The sequence below is a fragment of the Artemia sp. Qi Xiang Cuo genome, chromosome 20 (assembly GCF_049724085.1).
Source record: "Artemia sp. Qi Xiang Cuo chromosome 20, ASM4972408v1, whole genome shotgun sequence".
Classification (NCBI taxonomy): Eukaryota; Metazoa; Arthropoda; class Branchiopoda; order Anostraca; family Artemiidae; genus Artemia; species Artemia sp. Qi Xiang Cuo.
This window is the reverse complement of record NC_142813.1, coordinates 4,199,784-4,221,263: the sequence shown is the minus strand read 5'-3', so window position 1 is coordinate 4,221,263 and position 21,480 is coordinate 4,199,784. Positions and strand designations below refer to the sequence as shown.

At 32.9% G+C, this 21,480-nt stretch overlaps 1 protein-coding gene across 1 annotated transcript in view; it reads right to left on the bottom strand.

The window, feature by feature from the left end:
- Window positions 1–3,546: 3,546 nt before the first annotated feature.
- Window positions 3,547–21,480, bottom strand: part of LOC148939785 (uncharacterized) — a 26,383-nt gene continuing 8,449 nt past the window's right edge. The window contains exon 3 of the mRNA XM_089105725.1: window positions 3,547–3,754. Coding sequence (XP_088961851.1) covers window positions 3,668–3,754 — 87 coding nt within the window. The 3' untranslated portion in view covers window positions 3,547–3,667. The remainder of the gene's footprint in view (window positions 3,755–21,480) is intronic.

The following is a 21,480-nucleotide window of genomic DNA, read 5'->3' as shown; positions in this document are numbered from 1 at the left end:
TGATGTTGCAAAGTGTTTTTTGTTTTTTTTCGTTTAAAACGTATAACTTCAAATTGTTTTTGTAATGTTGTTTCATGATTTATCTTGTTAGTTTTATATTCTGTTAATGTTTCAATGTGCATTTTGGAATTTTTCCGTTTGAAAATTGTGACTTGGGATATTTTTTTTAGTTTTGTATCGCAATTTATTTTGTCACTGTTACCTCTGTTGATGTTCCAAATTGCATTTTGGAATTTTTCTTTTGAAAAGTGTGACATTGTATATTTTTTAATGCTGTTGCATGATTTATCTTGTCAATGCTCCATTCTGTAGATGTTTCGAAGTTCATTTTGGATATTTTATGTTTGAAACGCATGACCTAGGAGATTTGTTTTGTCGTCGTGTCGTAATTTATCTTGTCAGTGTTACCTTTATTGATATTGCAAAGTTCATGTTAGCATTTATTTCTTTTCAAACGTATGACTTAATATAATTTGTGTATTGCTGTATTGAGGTTTGTCTTGTCAATGTTACCTCTGTTGATGTTTAAAAGTGCCTTTTGGAATTTCTTCGCATGAATTGTATGACTCCGAATATTTTGGTAATGTTGTGTCATGGTTTTTCTTGCCAATGTTACATTTTGTTGATGTTTCAAAGTGCATTTTGGATTTTTTTTTTGTTTGAAACATATGACAGGATGTATTCTCTAGTGTTGTATCGTGGTTTATCTTGTCAGTGTTACATTCTGTTAAAGTTTAAAAGTTCCTTTAGAATTTTTTTGTGTGAAATGCATGACTTGGGATATTTATTCTTGTTTTGCATCGTGATTTATCTTGTAAGTGTTAAATCGTTTTAATGTTTTAAAGTGTATTTTAAATTTTTTTGGTTTGAAACGTATGGCTTGGAATAATTTTGTAATTTTGTTTTATGATTTATTATGTCAGTTTTACATTCCCTTAATGTTTCAAAGTGTATTTTGGATTTCTTTATCCTTTGAAACGTACGACTTTTTTCGTACGGATTTTCATTATTTATCTTGTCAGTATTACGTTCTGCTAATATTTCAAAGTGAATTTTGAAGTTGTTTCGTTTGTAACATATGAAATGGGATATTTTAGTAGTGTCATGTTGTGATTTATCTTGTCAGTGTTAGCTCTGTTGATGTTTCAAAGTGCATTTTGGATTTTTTTCTTTTGCAACGTATGACTTGAAATATTTTTATGGTGTTGTTTCATGATTTATCTTGTCAATGCTACATTCTTTCGATGTTTCGAAGTTCAATTTGGAATTTATTCGTGTGAACTTTAAAATAAAACTCGACACTAAAACTATAAACTAAAAATATAAACTAAAAATCTCAATTAAAATTCTAAACTACAATTCAAAACTAAAATTCTAAACTAAAACTATAAACTAATATTCTAGACTAAATATTTAGACTAAAACTCTAAAATAACACTCTAAACTAAAGCTCTAAACTAAAATTCTAAATTAAAACTCTAAACTAAAACTCTAAACTAAAACTCTAAGCTAAAAACCTAAACTAAAAATCTTAATTAAAATTCTAAACTACAATTCAAAACTAAAATTCTAAACTAAAACCCTAAACTAAAACTCTAGACTAAAACTCTAAACTAAAACTAAATTAAAACTCTAAACTAAAAATGTAATCTAAAACTCTAAATTAAATTTCTAAACTAAAACTCTAAAATAAAGCTCTAAACTAAATGACTAAACTAAAATTCTAAGTTCAAAAATTCTGTTCAAAAAAAAGAAAAATGTAAAGTGTTACTACAAAAATTATTTTTCTAATAGTAAAAATCACGACTAACAATATCTATATCCTTCTCATTTCGACTTAAACTAAAACTAAACTAATAAACCTCTAAATTGGAACTCTAAATTAAAACTCTAAAATAAAAATCTAAACTAAAACTCTAAACTAAAATTCCAAGTCCAAAAATTTTGTTCCAAAAAAAACAACAAATTATTGCTACAAAATTATTTTTCTAATAGTAAAAATCACGACTAACATATCTATATAATTTAATTTCATATTTCGAAAGTATTAAATGTGAATTTGTTTCATTGTAAGTAATTTTTTATCCAGGGCATGCAAAAATTCAACTTCAAGAGCAGAGTGGTACAGATGTACCGTTTTCACACACATCTGGGGGGGGGGCATTCCGACTAAGGATATACTAGCATTTGAGGATTTTAAGGGATTATTTTCCATATTTTAACATTCGCTTCATATTTTTAATATTCTCTAGGGCCTATGAGCCAAAGTTTTGAGAGTTTAAAGATAGAATTTTCCATATTTTATTTTTTTTTCATTATTTTCATTATTTTCCTAGATTTAATAGATCCAGGGCATGATTTGTGCGATGTGTGAAAATTTGTGTGAAAATGTTATTCCTGTGCTACTCTGCTCTCGAGGCTTAATTTTTAAGAACTATTTGGGATTTTGTTAGAACTTTTTGTATTTGTAAGAATTATTTCTGTTTTTTAAGCAGTATCGTTGTCTATCACTGTGTCACTCTGCGCTCGAGATTGAATTTTTTATTTCCCTGGATCTATTAGCCCAGCAAAATAATGAAAATATGAAAAATTATTTGTAGCAATAGGAAACACGCAATTCATTTTCTTCTTCTAGCATGCGCGAAATGCGGGCTCTATTTGAGTGCAACAGGTTATTTCTTAGAATATTTCAGCCAAAACAAAATATCAGAAATAAATTGGTGGTCCAGGTATCTAGGGCACTGTTCCATGGGTTGGAAATGGCCTTTCCAGTCCTAATGGGGACAAAATCATTAGGATATAAAGATTCCCCGAGAAACAACGTATGATTGAAATCTCAAAAAGTATTATGTAACACCTCACATGCGTGTCCTCCTAACTTACAACTGGGGATTCCTCACGGGCCCCCTGAAGAAGGTTGTCAAGTCTGAATGCATCATCCTTTAACATCTCCATTACGTAAGATCTAAAGAAGTCTTGAAAAAACGTCCTTAAAAAGCGGCTTGAAATGTCTTGGATCGTCTTGAAAAATGTTTTGAAAACAAAACAATGTCTTGAAAAGAAAATGAAATCTCAAACAGTATTATGTAACATCGATGTGTGTGCCGTCATTAAGTTATTCCCAATAAATCTACCATGTTACAAAAAATTACATTATCTTCAATAAATCTATGAAGTCATGTAAGACCCTCAACTCCAATTATGTAGCAACTGAAACAAGTATTCCCTATGATGAAACGCCTTCTGATCGTTTAAAACAGGGCTCTCACGGAATCCAGGGATAAGGCTCTCATGCAACCTTACTACTCCTCTATATCTTTCAAAACAGACTAAATTAATATAACAGTTCTTAAGTTTCATTAATTTTTATGGGTTTTGGATAAAAATAAGATTACAGCCTGGAGGTTCCCTAACCACACGGCAATGAATCTCTTACATATAATCAAACTTCACAAGCCAAAAATGAAGAATAGTAATGTACTTCTGCATAATTTCTAATGTACCAATAACATTGTGACCCTTTAAAAAAGATAGATTGAAAATATGTGTGAAAGTGTTTACTAAATAGAAACAAATACAAGCATTTATACATTCTTCGTTAATAATGCAAAAGTAGTTTACATGAAAAACCATTACTTGCTAGTTCAGTGCTAGTGCTAGTTCAGTGCTAGTTTACACCACACTCTCCTTGAACATTAAATGGCCATTCGCAAAGGCCTTTTAAAGCGTCAAATACCAAACCATTGGGACATTTCTGAAAAATAAAATTGAGATTAAGAAAAAAAATAGTTTGAACAAAAAGAGGTTGAGAATCTTATAAAAAGAGGTTTTAATAGAAAATAAAAGAACTGAAAATTTATTCTTACTCTACAACATTCAAAATAAATAATTTGCAGGAGCATGTTTATACAAAAGACAAACCCCAACGAATTTGGGGCAAAAAACCAAGTTGAATTATAAACTTGGTGGAAGTAATGAAAGACTTGAGAGCCAGGGCTGGTTAGATTACTCTAGCCAAGACAAATAGTCTCTGTGAGAGGCAAAGCTGCCATAACTTTTTCAGAATTATAAAGAAAATATCATTTTCACTTCTTGATGATTGTCTATCATCCATCCTAGGTCACAACTAAGGTATATAGACATAGAGTAAGGTTAATTCAAATAGTTTGTCAGTTCTTTGAGCCAATTGAAGGCAATTGGGGACAAAAAAAATTCAAAGACTTATGACTGACCATGTCCACATGACTTGTAGGCAAGATGGGGAACTGAGATAATTTCAAAAACTCTAATATTGGGAAAGTCCAAACCTCAAAATCAAAACCTTGCAACAAATTTAGAGTAGCTTTTGTATTTAGCTTGTTATCTATTTTCAAAATTCAGATCCTAAGCATATTTCGATTTAAAGTTTATTAACTTGTTCAAAAAATGTTTAAGTAAAAGACCGAAGCTTAAGGTTTTTGCTCTATTTCAAGTGGCGTAACATGGGTTAAGAAAAATTGATCATAGAAAAAGCTGATATTTGAATTAACTTTGGAATCTCAAGAACCTGCTTTTTCTTATTTATTAACTTGAAAAATATCTAAAGTTTTTCACAGAGAAGTAAAGAGCTAGACTAAACTAAAGAGGTGGAGTAACAAAATCAATTAATGATTCAATCTTTAAAGGACCATAAATGAATATTAATAAATAAATGAAGCCCAAGTTGAACTGAAATTACAATGAATAGCCAATTCAAACACAAAAGCGAGCAGAAAATACCACAAAGAGAAGTACGGTTAACTATGCCGTTTTCGTTGCACTTTCCCTCAATGTTTTCTTAAATATTGACCTTCATACCCTTAGCCTTAGCAGTACTTGTATAATATAAGTGGTAGCAATGGTAGTAGTAGGGGTGACGCACTAGTTGGATTAGTAAAAGTAGCAGCATTAGTAGCGGCAGCAATATGTATGTATTGCCTTTTGGTTACTTGAATACCCCCCTAATCATACCCTGGAAGTTTCGGCTTTTTTGCAAGTCGTTCCTAAGATACTACTGATACGCCCTTTTGACATTTCACATGTACATAGTATGTTTGGATTAATTCAACTCTTCCCTCAACGTTTCCTAAAATTTTCACCTCAATACCTCAGCCTTAGAAGCATTAGTTGTGGTAGTAGTAGTAGTAGTAGTAGTAGCGGCAGCAGTAGTAGTATCAATAATAGTAGTAGTAGGAGCAGTAGTAGTAGTAGTAGTAGTTGCATGTAAATATTGTCTTTTTGGTCAATTGATAATCCCCTCATCATTCTCTAAAAGTTCCAACTTAATACCCCTAGTCATTTTAGACACCCTTTTGACTACCTGCATGCTCATAACGTGTCTTGATCTAGTTCAACACTCCCCTTAACATTCTCTGACAACCTCACCTGAATGTCCTTGGCCTTTTGGAACAAGATGAGTCAAACATGGCGTCTTTTCTAAATACATATATAGAATAATAGTAGAAGTAGCAGCAGTAGAAGCAGTGATTATTACTGATACCCGCAGTGATTTGAATCACAGGTGACAACCTGCATTCCCATAGCATATTTTGAATTATATTAATATCCTTAACATTCTCTAGAATATTTACCCTAATACCGTTGCTAGCAAGAGTAGATATAGTAGACTAGGGGGAACATCCCTCTAAAAAATAACTTAATGTTTCACCCCGATACCCTTAGCCTCAGTATTAGTAACAGTCGTAGTAGTAGTAAGAGCTATTGCAGTAGTAATATTCACATAGGGCTTTTTAAGTTGGATCAACGCCCCCTCAACATGCCCTTGAAGTTTTAAATAAATATCCCTAAGCTTTTCCTGGGATATTGATAACCTACCCTTTTGACAACCTGGGTGCACAGTAGGGACCTATCATGAGTTCGTGACGAGAGTCCATATATGGGCATAGAATCCATGTTTTTATGGTTTTTCTCACTGAGGATGTTTTTTCATGGTTTTTCTCACTTTGATGGAAGTTTCTTGGATGTCAATAACAATTTATGTATGTTTTCATGGTTTTTCTCACTTTGATGGATGTAGACATCTGGTTATTGTTTGATGGTTATGTGTGTTAGTCACTTTGATGGTTGTTTTCTTGGATGTCAACAGCAATTTATGTATGTTTTTATGGTTTTTCTCACTGAGGATGTTTTTTTCATGGTTTTTCTCTCTTTGATGGATGTTTCTTAGATGTCAACAACAATTGCTGGATGTTTCTTGGATGTCAACAGCAATTTATGTATGTTTTTATGGTTTTTCTCACTGAGGATGTTTTTTCATGGTTTTCCTCACTGTTTGATGGATGTCAACATAAGTTCAACAACATTGTTGAATGTAGACATCTGGTTATTGGATGATGGTTATGTGTGTTGCTCAATTTATTTGTTGTTTTCTTGGATGTCAACATAAGTCCAACAACAAGTTGGATGTCAACATAAATTGCTGTTGTTTTCTTGGATTTCAACATAAGTTCAGATCAACAATTGCTGGATTATTGGATGTCAACAACAATTGCTGGATGTTTCTTAGATGACAACAACAATTGCTGGGTGTTTCTTGGATGTCAACATCCGGTTGGAATACTATGATAAGATGGTGACATCATCAGATAAGGAAATTATTTTCTTGGATGTCAACATCCGGTTGGAATACTATGATAACAAGGTGACATCATCAGATAAAGAAATTTTAATATTGGTATATTATCATCCGACAGTTTAAAATAAAGACAGTACAAGACAAAGCATCTACACAATTACTCCAATGAGACAAGATAAATTTAACAGTAGAAAATAAAATGGTAAATCGTCTGAGGGATTGCTAGCTCCTAATAAGAGATACATATTTTTTTTTTAGGGCGGTTCTCGTCTGTATTTGGTATAATACACAACTATCATTTGAATAGTGTTATAAGGTCCCCTACCCCAACTCCAAAGGGCCCCCCAACCCCAAAAGGCCCCCGGGCCCCTCAAATGCCCCCGGGCCCCCAAATGCCCCCGGACCCCCAAATGCCCCCGGGCCCTTAATTCCCACCGGCCCCCCAAATGCCCCCAGACCCCCAAATGCCCCCCGGACCCCCAAATGCCCCCCGGACCCCCAAATGCCCCCGGACCCCCGAAGGCCCCCGGGCCCCCAAAGCGTTTGACATGATAACATATCCTAAAATATGCATTTCTTTTTCATTGAAATGCAAGAGTTGGATTATTTCAGTAGTGTTTGGTTGTGGTTTACCATATCACTGTTACATTCTCTTGAAGTTTCAAAGTTCATTTGGGATCTTTTTCGTTGAAACGCAAGAGTTGGATTATTTCAGTATAGTGTTTTGTCGTGGTTTACCATGCCACTGTTACATTCTCTTGACGTTTCAAAGTTCATTTTGGACCTTTTTCGTTGAAATGCAAGAGTTGGAATATTTCAGTAGCGTTTTGTCGTGGTTGACCATGTCACTGTTAGATTATCTTGATGTTTCAAAGTTTATTTTGGATCTTTTTCATTGAAATGCAAGGGTTGCATTATTTCAGTAGTGTTTTCTCATGGTTTACCATGTCCCTGTAACATTCTCTTGACGTTTCAAAGCTCATTTTGGATCTTTTTCATTGAAATGCAAGAGTTGGGTTATTGCAGTAGTGTTTTCTCATGGTTTACCATGTCACTGTTACATTCGCTTGACGTTTCAAAGTTCATTTTAGATCTTTTTGTTGAAATGCAAGAGTTGGAATATTTCAGTAGTATTTTCTCATAGTTTACCATGTCACTGTTACATTCTCTTGATGTTTCAAAGTTCATATGGATTTTTTTCCATTGAAATGCAAGAGTTGGAATCCTTCAGTAGTGTTTTGTCGTGGTTTACCATGTCACTGTTACATTCTCTTGATGTTTCAAAGTTCATTTTGGATTTTTTTTCGTTGAAATGCAAGAGTTGGAATATTTCAGTAGTGTTTTGTCGTGGTTTACCTTGTCACTGTTACATTTTCTTGATGTTTCATAATTCATTTTGGATCATTTTCGTTGAAATGCCTGACTTGGAATATTTCAGTAGTGTTTCGTCGTGGTCTATCTTCTCACTGTTACATTCTCTTGATGTTTCAAAGTTCATTTTGGATCCTTTTCGTTGAAATGCATGACTTGGATTATTTCAGTAGTTTTTTTATTTCAGTCGTGGTTTACCTTGTCACTGTTACATTCTCTTGTTGTTTCATAATTCATTATAAATTTTTTTCGTTGAAATACAAGAGTTGGAATATTTCAGTAGTGTTTTTTCGTGGTTTACCTTGTTACTGTTACATTCTCTTGATGTTTCAAAGTTCATATGGATTTTTTTTATTGGAATGCAAGAGTTGGAATATTTCAGTAGTGCTTTGTCATGGTTTACCATATCACTGTTAAATTCTCTTGATGTTTCAAAGTTCATTTTGAATCTTTTTCGTTTAAGTGCAAGAGTTGGATTATTTCAGTAGTGTTTTGTCGTGGTTTACCTTGTCACTGTTACATTCTCTTGATGTTTCAATGTTCATTTTGGATCCTTTTCGTTGAAATGCATGACTTGGATTATTTCAATAGTGTTTTTTCGTGGTTTACCATTTCACTGTTACATTCTATTGATGTTTCAAAGTTTATTTTGAATCTTTTTCATTGAAATGCAAGAGTTGGAATACTTCAATAGTGTTTTCTCGTTGTTTACCTTGTTACTGTGACATTCTCTTGATGTTTCAATGTTCATTTTAGATTTTTTTTGTTGAAATGTAAGAGTTGAAATATTTCATTAGTGTTTTCTCGTGGTTTACCATGTCACTGTTACATTCTCTTGATGTTCCGAAGTTCATTTGGATTTTTTTCTTTGAAATGCAAGAGTTGGAATATTTCAGTAGTGTTTCGTCGTGGTTTACCATACCACTGTTACATTCTCTTGATGTTTCAAAGTTCATTTTGGATTTTTTTTGGTCGAATTTTTTTTTTGTTGAAATGCAAGAGTTTGAATATTTCAGTAGTGATTTATCGTGGTTTACCATGTCACTGTTACATTCTCTTGATGTTTCAAAGTTCATTTTGGATCTTTTTCGTTGAAATGCAAGAGTTGGATTATTTCAGGTAAGTAAATATTAGGTAAACCATTTGAAACATCAAGAGAATGTAACAGTGACAATTCCAAATCTTACATTTCAACGAAAAAAAAAAATCCAAAATTAACTTTGAAGAATCAAGAGAATGTAACAGTGACATGGTAAATCATGGCATACCACTGCTAAAATATTCCAACTCTTGCATTTCAACGAAAAAATTCTAAAATGAATTTTGAAACATCATGAGAATGTAACAGTGACATGGTAAACCACGAAAAAACCCCACTGAAATAATCCAACTCTTGCATTTCAACGGAAAAGATCCAAAATGAACAGTGAAATATCAAGAGAATGTAACAGTGACATGGTAAACCACGACAAAACACTACTGAAATAATTCAAGTCTTGCATTTCAACGAAAAAGGTCCAAAATGAACTTTGAAGCATCAAGAGAATGTAACAGTGACATGGTAAACCACGACAAAAAGCTACTGAAATAATCCAACTCATGCATTTCAAAGGAAAGGATCCAAAATGAACTTTGAAACATCAAGAGAATGTAACAGTGACAAGGTAAACCATGAGAAAACACTACTGAAATATTCAAACTCTTGCATTCCAACGAAAAAGATTCAAAATAAACTTTGAAACGTCAAGAGAATGTAACAGTAAGAAGGTAAACCACGAGAAAACACTACTGAAATATTCCAACTCTTGCATTTCAATGAAAAAAATACAAGATGAACTTTAAAACATCAAGAGAATGTAACAGTGAGAATGTAAACCATCACAAAACACTACTGAAATATTCTAACTCTCACATTTCAACAAAAAAAATTGACAAAACAAAATTCCAAAATGAACTTTGAAACATCAAGAGAATTTAACAGTGACAGGGTAAACCACGACAAAACACTACTGAAATATTCCAACTCTTGCATTTCAAAGAAAAAAAAATCCAAAATGAACTTTAAAACATCAAGAGAATGTAACAGTGACATGGTAAACCACGACAAAACACTACTGAAATATTCCAACTCTTACATTTCAACAAAAAAAAATCTAAAATGAACTTTGAAACATCCAGAGAAAACAGTAACAAGGTAAACAACGGGAAAACACTATTGAAATATTCCAACTCTTGCATTTCAATGAAAAAGATTCAAAATGAACTTTGAAACATCAATATATTGTAACAGTGACATGGTAAACCATGACAAAACACTACTGAAATATTCCAACTCTTGCATTCCAATGAAAAAAAATCCATATGAACTTTGAAACATCAAGAGAATGTAACAGTAACAAGGTAAACCACGACAAAAAACTACTGAAATATTCCGACTCTTGCATTTCAACGAAAAAAATCTAAAATGAACTTTGAAACAACAAGAGAATGTAACAGTGACAAGGTAAACCACGACAAAACACTACTGAAATAATCCAAGTCATGCATTTCAACGAAAAAGATCCAAAATGAACTTTGAAACATCAAGAAAATGTAACAGTGACAAGGTAAACCATGAGAAAACACTAATGAAATAATCCAACTCTTGCATTTCAACAAAAAAGATCCAAAATGAACTTTGAAACGTCAAGAGAATGTAACAGTGACATGGTAAACCTTGAGAAAACACTACCGCAATAGCCCAACTCTTGCATTTCAATGAAAAAAATCCAAAATGAACTTTGAAACATCAAGAGAATGCAACAGTGACAAGGTAAACCAAGACAAAACACTTCTGAAATAATCCAACTCTTGCACTTAAACGAGAAAAAAAATCCAAAATGAACTTTGAAACATCAAGAGAATGTAACAATCACAAGGTAAACCATGATAAAACACTACTGAAATATTTCAACTCTCGCATTTAAATGAAGAAAAATCCAAAATGAACTTTGAAACATCAAGAGAATGTAACAATGACAATTACAACTCTTACATTTCAACGAAACAAAAAAATCCAAAATTAACTTTGAAGAATCAAGAGAATGTAACAGTGACATGGTAAAACATAAAAAAACACTACTGAAATATTCCAACTCTTGCATTTCAACGAAAAAGATCCAAAATGAACTTTGAAATGTCAAGAGAATGTAACAGTGACATGGTAAACCACAACAAAACAGTACTGGAATAATCCAACTCTTGCATTTCAACGAAAAACATCTAAAGTGAACTTCGAAACATCAAGAGAATGTAACAGTGAAAGAGTAAACCACTACAAAACACTACTGAAACAATCCAACTCTTGCATTTCAACCAAAAAGATCCGAAATGAACGTTGAAACGTCAAGAGAATGTAACAGTAAAATGGTAAACCACAACAAAACACTACTGAAATAATCCAACTCTAGCATTTCAACGAAAAAGATCCAAAATGAACTTTTAAAAATCAAGAGAATGTAACAGTGATATGGTAAACCACGAGAAAACACTGCTGAAATATTCCAACTCTTGCATTTCAACGAAAAAGATCCAAAATGAACTTTGAAACACCAAGAGAATGTAACAGTGACATGGTAAACCACAACAAAACACTACTGAAATAATCCAATTCTTGCATTTCAACGAAAAAGATCCAAAATGAATTTTGAAACATCATGAGAATGTAACAGTGACATGGTAAACCACGACAAAACCCTACTGAAATAATCCAACTCTTGCATTTCAACGGAAAAGATCCAAAATGAACATTGAAACATCAAGAGAATGTAACAGTGAGATGGTAAACCACGACAAAACACTACTGAAGTAATCCAACTCTTGCATTTCAACGAAAAAGATCCAAAATGAACTTTGAAACATCAAGAGAATATAACAGTGAAATGGTAAACCACGACAAAACCCTACTGAAATAATCCAACTTATGCATTTCAACGGAAAGGATCCAAAATGAACTTTGAAACATCAAGAGAATGCAACAGTGACAAGGTAAACCATGAGAAAACACTACTGAAATATTCAAACTCTTGCATTTCAACGAAAAGGATTCAAAATGAACTTTGAAACGTCAAGAGAATGTAACAGTAAGAAGGTAAACCACGAGAAAACACTACTGAAATATTCCAACTCTTGCATTTCAATGAAAAAAATACAAAATGAACTTTGAAACATCAAGAGAATGTAACAATGAGAAGGTAAACCATGACAAAACACTACTGAAATATTCCAACTCTTGCATTCCAATAAAAAAAATCCATATGAACTTTGAAACATCAAGAGAATGTAACAGTAACAAGGTAAACCACGACAAAACACTACTGTATATATTCCAACTCTTGCATTTCAATGAAAAAAATCCAAGATGAACTTTAAAACATCAAGAGAATGTAACAGTGAGAATGTAAACCATCACAAAACACTACTGAAATATTCTAACTCTCACATTTCAACAAAAAAAATTGACAAAACAAAATTCCAAAATGAACTTTGAAACATCAAGAGAATTTAACAGTGATATGGTAGCGAATGTAACAGTGACATGGTAAACCACGACCAAAAAGATCCAAAATGAACTTTGAAATGTCAAGAGAATGTAACAGTGACATGGTAAACCACAACAAAACAGTACTGAAATAATCCAACTCTTGCATTTCAACGAAAAACATCTAAAGTGAACTTCGAAACATCAAGAGAATGTAACAGTGACAGAGTAAACCACTACAAAACACTACTGAAACAATCCAACTCTTGCATTTCAACGAAAAAGATCCGAAATGAACTTTGAAACATCAAGAGAATGCAACAGTGACAAGGTAAACCATGAGAAAACACTACTGAAATATTCAAACTCTTGCATTTCAACGAAAAAAATCCAAAATGAACTTTGAAACATCAAGAGAATGTAACAGTGACATGGTAAATCATGACAAATCACTACTGAAATATTCCAACTCTTACATTTCAACAAAAAAAAAATCCAAAATAAATTTTGAAACATCAAAAGAATGTAACAGTGAGAAGGCAAACCATGACAAAACACTACTGAAATATTCCTACTCTTACATTTCAACAAAAAAATTTGACAAAAAAAAATCCAAAATGAACTTTGAAACATCAAGAGAATGTAACATTGATATGGTAAACCACGACAAAACACTACTGAAATATTCCAAATGTTGCATTTCAAAGAAAAAAAAATCCAAATGAACTTTGAAACATCAAGAGAATGTAACGGTGACATGGTAAACCACGAGAAAACACTACTGAAATATTCCATCTCTTACATGTCAACAAAAAAAATTTAAAATGAACTTTGAAACATCAAGGGAATGTAACAGTGACATGGTAAATCACGAAAAAACACTACTGAAATAATCCAACTCTTACATTTCAAAAAAAAAAAATCTAAAATTAACTTTGAAACATCAAGAGAATGTAACAGTAACAAGGTAAACCACGAGAAAACACTACTGAAATATTCCAACTCTTGCATTTCAATGAAAAAGATTAAAAATGAACTTTGGAACCTCAATAGAATGTAACAGTGACATGGTAAACTACGACAAAACACTACTGAAATATTCCAACTCTTGCATTTCAATGAAAAAAATCCAAATGAACTTTGAAACATCAAGAGAATGTAACAGTAACAAGGTAAACCACGACAAAACACTACTGAAATATTCCAACTCTTGCATTTCAACGAAAAAATCTAGAATGAACTTTGGAATAACAAGAGAATGTAACAGTGACAAGGTAAACCACGACAAAACACTAATGAAATAATCCAAATCATGCATTTCAACGAAAAGGATCCAAAATGAACTTTGCAACATCAAGAAAATGTAACAGTGACAAGATAAACCACGACAAAACACTACTGAAATATTCCAAGTCATGCATTTCAACGAAAAGGATCCAAAATGAACTTTGAAACATCAGGAGAATGTAACAGTGACATGGTAAACCACGATAAAACACTAGTGAAATATTCCAACTCTTTCATTTCAACGAAAAAAAAATCCAAAGTAAACTTTGAAACATCAAGAGAATGTAACAGCGACAAGGTAAACCACGACAAGACACTACTGAAATAATCCAACTCTTACATTTCAACAAAAGAAAATTTAAAATGAACTTTGAAACATCAAGAGAATGTAACAGTAACAAGGTAAACAACGGGAAAACACTATTGAAATATTCCAACTCTTGCATTTCAATGAAAAAGATTCAAAATGAACTTTGAAACATCAACAGAATGTAACAGTGATATGGTAAACCATGACAAAACACTACTGAAATATTCCAACTCTTGCATTCCAATAAAAAAAATCCATATGAACTTTGAAACATCAAGAGAATGTAACAGTAACAAGGTAAACCACGACAAAACACTACTGTAATATTCCAACTCTTACATTTCAACAAAAAAATTTGACAAAAAAAAAATCCAAAATGAACTTTGAAACATCAAGATAATGTAACAGTGACATGGTAAACCACGACAAAACACTACTGAAATATTCCAACTCTTACATTTCAAAGAAAAAAAAATCCAAAATGAACTTTGAAACATCCAGAGAATGTAACAGTGACATGGTAAACCACGACCAAAAAGATCCAAAATGAACTTTGAAATGTCAAGAGACTGTAACAGTGACATGGTAAACCACAACAAAACAGTACTGAAATAATCCAACTCTTGCATTTCAACGAAAAACATCTAAAGTGAACTTCGAAAGATCAAGAGAATGTAACAGTGACAGAGTAAACCACTACAAAACACTACTGAAACAATCCAACTCTTGCATTTCAACGAAAAAGATCCGAAATGAACTTTGAAACATCAAGAGAATGCAACAGTGACAAGGTAAACCATGACAAAACACTACTGAAATATTCTAACTCTTGCATTTCAACGAAAAAAATCCAAAATGAACTTTGAAACATCAAGAGAATGTAACAGTGACATGGTAAACCACGACAAAACACTACTGAAATATTCCAACTCTTACATTTCAACAAAAAAAAAATCCAAAATAAATTTTGAAACATCAAAAGAATGTAACAGTGAGAAGGCAAACCATGACAAAACACTACTGAAATATTCCTACTCTTACATTTCAACAAAAAAATTTGACAAAAAAAAATCCAAAATGAACTTTGAAACATCAAGAGAATGTAACATTGATATGGTAAACCACGACAAAACACTACTGAAATATTCCAAATGTTGCATTTCAAAAGAAAAAAAAATCCAAATGAACTTTGAAACATCAAGAGAATGTAACAGTGACATGGTAAACCACGAGAAAACACTACTGAAATATTCCATCTCTTACATGTCAACAAAAAAAATTTAAAATGAACTTTTAAACATCAAGGGAATGTAACAGTGACATGGTAAATCACGACAAAACACTACTGAAATAATCCAACTCTTACATTTCAAAAAAAAAAAAAATCTAAAATGAACTTTGAAACATCAAGAGAATGTAACAGTAACAAGGTAAACAACGGGAAAACACTATTGAAATATTCCAACTCTTGCATTTCAATGAAAAAGATTCAAAATGAACTTTGAAACATCAATAGAATGTAACAGTGATATGGTAAACCATGACAAAACACTACTGAAATATTCCAACTCTTGCATTCCAATGAAAAAAAATCCATATGAACTTTGAAACATCAAGAGAATGTAACAGTGACAAGGTAAACCACGACAAAACACTACTGAAATATTCCAACTCTTGCATTTCAACGAAAAAATCTAAAATGAACTTTGAAATAACAAGAGAATGTAACAGTGACAAGGTAAACCACGACAAAACACTACTGAAATAATCCAAATCATGCATTTCAACGAAAAGGATCCAAAATGAACTTTGCAACATCAAGAAAATGTAACAGTGACAAGATAAACCACGACAAAACACTACTGAATTATTCCAAGTCATGCATTTCAACGAAAAGGATCCAAAATGAACTTTGAAACATCAGGAGAATGTAACAGTGACATGGTAAACCACGACAAAACACTAGTGAAATATTCCAACTCTTTTATTTCAATGAAAAAAAAAATCCAAAGTAAACTTTGAAACATCAAGAGAATGTAACAGTGACATGGTAAACCACGACAAAACGCTACTGAAATATTCCAACTCTTGCATGTCAATGAAAAAAAATCCATATGAACTTTGAAACATCAAGAGAATGTAACAGTGACATGGTAAACCATGAGAAAACATTACTGAAAAATTCCAACTCTTGCATTTCAACGAAAAAGATCTAAAATGAACTTTGAAAAGTCAAGAGAATGTAACAGTGACAAGGTAAACCATGAGAAAACAGTACTGAAATAATCCAACTCTTGCATTTCAACAAAAAAGATCCAAAATGAACATTGAAACATCAAGAGAATGTAACAGTGACATGGTAAACCACGACAAAACACTACTGAAATATTCCAAATCTTGCATTTCAATGAAAAAAAATCCATATGAACTTTGAAACATCAAGAGAATGTAACAGTGACATGGTAAACCATGAGAAAACACTACCGCAATAGCCCAACTCTTGCATTTCAATGAAAAAGATCCAAAATGAACTTTGAAACATCAAGAGAATGTAATAGTGAGAAGGTAAACCATGAGAAAACGCTACTGAAATAATCCAACTCTTGCATTTCAACAAAAAAGATCCAAAATGAACTTTGAAACATCAAGAGAATGTAACAGTGACACGGTAAACCACGACAAAACACTACTGATATTATCCAACTCTTGCATTTCAACGAAAAATCCAAAATTAACTTTGAAATATCTAGAGAATGTAACAGTGAAAAGGTAAACCATGAGAAAACACTACCGAAATAATTCAACTCTTGCATTTCAACGAAAAAGATCCAAAATGAACTTTGAAACGTCAAGAGAATCTAACAGTGACATGGCAAACCACTAGAAAACACTACTGAAATATTCCAACTCTTGCATTTCAACGAAAAAGATCCAAAATGAATTTTGAAACGTCAAGAGAGTGTAACAGTGGCTTGGTAAACCACTACAAATTACTACTGAAATATTCCAACTCTTGTGCATTTCAACGAAAAAGATCTAAAATTAACTTTGAAACATCAAGAGAATGTAACGGTAACAAGGTAAACCACGAGAAAACACTACTGAAATAATCCAACTCTTGCGTTTCAACGAAAAAAAATCCAAAATGAACTTTGAAACGTCAAGAGAATGTAACAGTGAAATGGTAAACCACAACAAAACACTACTGAAATAATCCAACTCTTGCATTTCAATAAAAATGAAATTCATGTTTTAGGATATGTTAGCATGTCAAACGCTTTGGGGGCCCGGGGGGCCTTTGGGGTTCCGGGGCGCCTTTGGAGGTCCGCGGGCATTTTGGGGGCCCGGGGGCATTTGGGGGCCCGGGGGCCATTTGGAAGCCCAGGGGGCCTTTCGGGGTCTGGGGGTATTTGCGGGTCCATGGGGGCATTGGGGGGCCCAGGGGGCCCTTTGGGGGCCTTTTGGGGCCCGTGGGGGAATTTGGGTGCCCGGGGTAATTTGGTGGTCCGGGGGGCATTTGGGGGCTCAGGGGCCCTTTGGTAGCCCGGGGGGACTTTGAGGGACCCGGAGGGCCCTTTGGGGTTGGGGGGCCCTTTGGGGTTGGGGTAGGGGACCTTATAACACTATTCAAATGCTAGTTGTGTATAATACCGAACACAGTCGAGAACCACCCTAATAAAAAATAATATGTACCTCTTAATAGGAGTTAGCATTCCCTCATATGGCTTACCATTTTCGTTTCTACTTTAAAATTCATCTTGTCTCATGGATAAATTGTGTTAATCAGTTATCTTTCCCTTTTTGTATTTTGAAGTCTCGGATAAGAATATTCCAATATTGAAATTTCCTTATCTGATGATGTGACCTTGTTATCATAATATCCCAACCGGGTGTTGACATTTAAGTAAATATTTTCCTTATCTGATGATGTCACCTTGTTATCATAGTATTCCAACCGGATGTTGACATCCAAGAAACATCCAGCAATTGTTGTTGTCATCTAAGAAACATCCAGCAATTGTTGTTGACATCCAATAATCCAGCAGTTGTTGATGTGAACTTATGTTGAAATCCAAGAAAACTACAGCAATTGTTGTTGACATCCAAGTTGTGGTTGGACTTATGTTGACATCCAAGAAAACAACAAATAAATTGAGCACACATAGCCATCATCCAATAACCAGATGTCTACATTCAGGAATGTTGTTGAACTTATGTTGCCATCCATCAAACAGTGAGAAAAACCATGAAAAAACATCCTCAGTGAGAAAAACCATAAAAACATACATAAATTGCTGTTGACATCCAAGAAACACCAAGCAATTGTTGTTGACATCCAAGAAAACAACCATCAAAGGGAGAAAAACCATGAAAACATACATAAATTGTTATTGACATCCAAGAAACATCCATCAAAGTGAGAAAAACCATGAAAAAAAACATCCTCAGTGAGAAAAACCATAAAAACATACATAAATTGCTGTTGACATCCAAGAAACACCCAGCAATTGTTGTTGACATCCAAGAAAACAACCATCAAAGTGACTAACACACATAACCATCAAACAATAACCAGATGTCTACATCCATCAAAGTGAGAAAAACCATGAAAACATACATAAATTGTTATTCACATTAAAGAAACATCCATAAAAGTGAGAAAAATCATGAAAAAACATCCTCAGTGAGAAAAACCATAAAAACATGGATTCTATGCCTATATGTGGACTCCCGTCACGAACTCATGATAGGTCCCTACTGTGCACACAGTGTGTTTTGAGGTAGTTCAACGTCTCTTCAATATTACCTGGAATTTTTACCATGTGACACTTAGCCTTGGTGGCAGTAGTTGCAGTAGTAATGATAATAGTAGCTGTAGAAGTAGATTTAGTAGCAGTTATAGCAGTAGTAGCAATAGAGGTAGTAGTATTAGTATGTATATAGTGTATTTTGGTTAGTTTAGCATTCCTTGCAAATTTCAACTTAATACTCTAAGGTGTTGACGAGAAGCTAAAACGTCTTTTTGACAACATATATGCCCATAATGCGATTTGATTTAGCTCAACGTCACTCTCAGCCTTCCTTGAAATTTTCATCTTGATGCCCTAGCTTCAGTTTTATTAGTCGTCGTCGTAGTATTAGAACAGTAGAAATAGTTGTAGAAGTATTATTAATCGTAGAAGTAGTAGTAGTAGTAGTAAGTAATAATAGTAATTATAGTCGTAGAATTAGTGACAGCGTTACCTTTTGGTCATCTAAACATCCCTGTCATCATTTTGTGGAAGAGTCAACTCGCTACCCTAGGCCGGTACTAAGATATTGCCGATGCAGACTTTTTACAATCACCATGCACATACTATGTCAGAATTTAGCCTAAGACTCAATATTCCCCGAAAGCTTTACTTTAATACCTTTTTCGGAAACCCCAAATCAAATGTGTCCCCCTTTCCAAATAAAATATGCTATATATATATATATATATATATATATATATATATATATATATATATATATATATATATATATATATATATATATATATATATATATATATATATATATATATATATATATATATATATATATAAATTATTAAATCACGTAGCTTGCAGCCCTTGCCTCAATAGCTAAAGTGTGTTATTTCACTTGACGCCAACACAGCTGCGCAAATTTTTCTTCCCCATCTATTTCAAGCTTCACTCTCTACCCCTCGCCCCGACGTTTCAATTTCCACAATTATCGTGCAGCTTATTGTTTGAGAAACAGCCAGTCAAACGAGTTCTTAAAACTATCCCTAGAGAGGTTTCCTAATGAGGAGAGATTAAAAAACAAAGTCAGTGAACCGCGAGGTTTATGATGCCTATTTAATAATTTCTTTCCCGCAAGAAAGACATTTCTTGTTCAGTTTTACCTTTTTCTAGAACATATAAGACTGCAATCATTACGGAAGTTGGCGGCTCTTATGCTGTTCTACCCCTCTTATGTCTGTTCTACCGCCTCAATAGCTAAAGTGTGTTATTTCACCCGTCATTGTACCTTCATTTACGTTGAACTAAATGACTATCTAAAAATTTTTTACAAGTCTTTTGTGGAACGGCAGTGAAACGGACATGGCTTGTAAAAGAAAAACCATCAACTCCGCTTTACTTTTTACATCGGCAACACTATTGAGCCATTCTACCTTTTCGCTATTAAAAATGTCAAGGCAATCTATTTGCCATTCTACCGAGCTGCCATTAAAAAGGAAAAGCAATTCTAATTCTTAACTTTTAGAATATGTTTAGGCTTATTTCTAACTAAATGAAACTAACTCTAAAGAGAGTCTAAGTAACTCTCAGGAAGGGGATAATTGAACAAAATTGAAAGATTTCGCTTATATATAGGTTGTCAAAATAATATATATTTAGTATTTCAGGATCAACTAAGGACCTCGAGTTGAAATTCTTAGGAACTGTAAAACTAAATCAAAAGACAATATGTTTATCCAAATTTTCATAAGGATGTATTTGTACTATTAAAGAAACGGCTTAAGAATTAACTGATCAATTTTGGGAAATTTTAAAACGAATACTGAACCAAGGTAAAAGACGATTTGTACATCTAGAATTTCAAAAGTACATATCTTTACAAGAAAGCATAACAGTTGAGGACCTTAAGTTAAAGAATTTGGAGAAATTTGAGTGGTAAGTTCAATTAAAGCAAAAGATACAATTTGCGCTCGAATTGGGAAAAAAACAAATCACGAATATAAACAAATGGAGGATTTAATTTAAACTTAAAATTTTTAATATGTTTATAAGAACCTAAGGTACTAAATTAAAAATTCAGAATAATTCAAGGAGGATATTGAGCTAGATTAAACAAACACTCTTTGCATAAGCGTTGTAAAGGGCCCATTTACTATATTGAAGAAATGTTTAATGATGTTAAGTTGAAACCTCCAGGAATTCTGGAAGGAATCGTTGCTTCTCACAAAACCAAACTAATTGCTATGTAAATGCCATGATCATTTTGTCTGATTTCTTATAAACAGAGTAAAACTTAACTGAAATTTCTAGTTATCCCCCTTTTTAAAGTCAGACTTGCAATCTTCATTAGTTTTTTCTTTAATTCAGCAACTCCAATATTTTAGAATCTAATCTATCAGTATCTACCTGATCTATCAGTAAATATCATCAGTAACAGTAACTATCAGTAATTTGTCCGAAACTATAAGCATCTGAGGTCATAGTGATTTTTATATTTTTTAAAAATCGGGTAACTCCTCGCAAAATATTTTATTCCATCTCATAATTAAAAAAAAAATTCCTGCCAATTCTATTTCCTTGAATTTTTTCAGTAGGCACAAAAATGTCCTTCAATTTTTTTTTTGTTGATAGA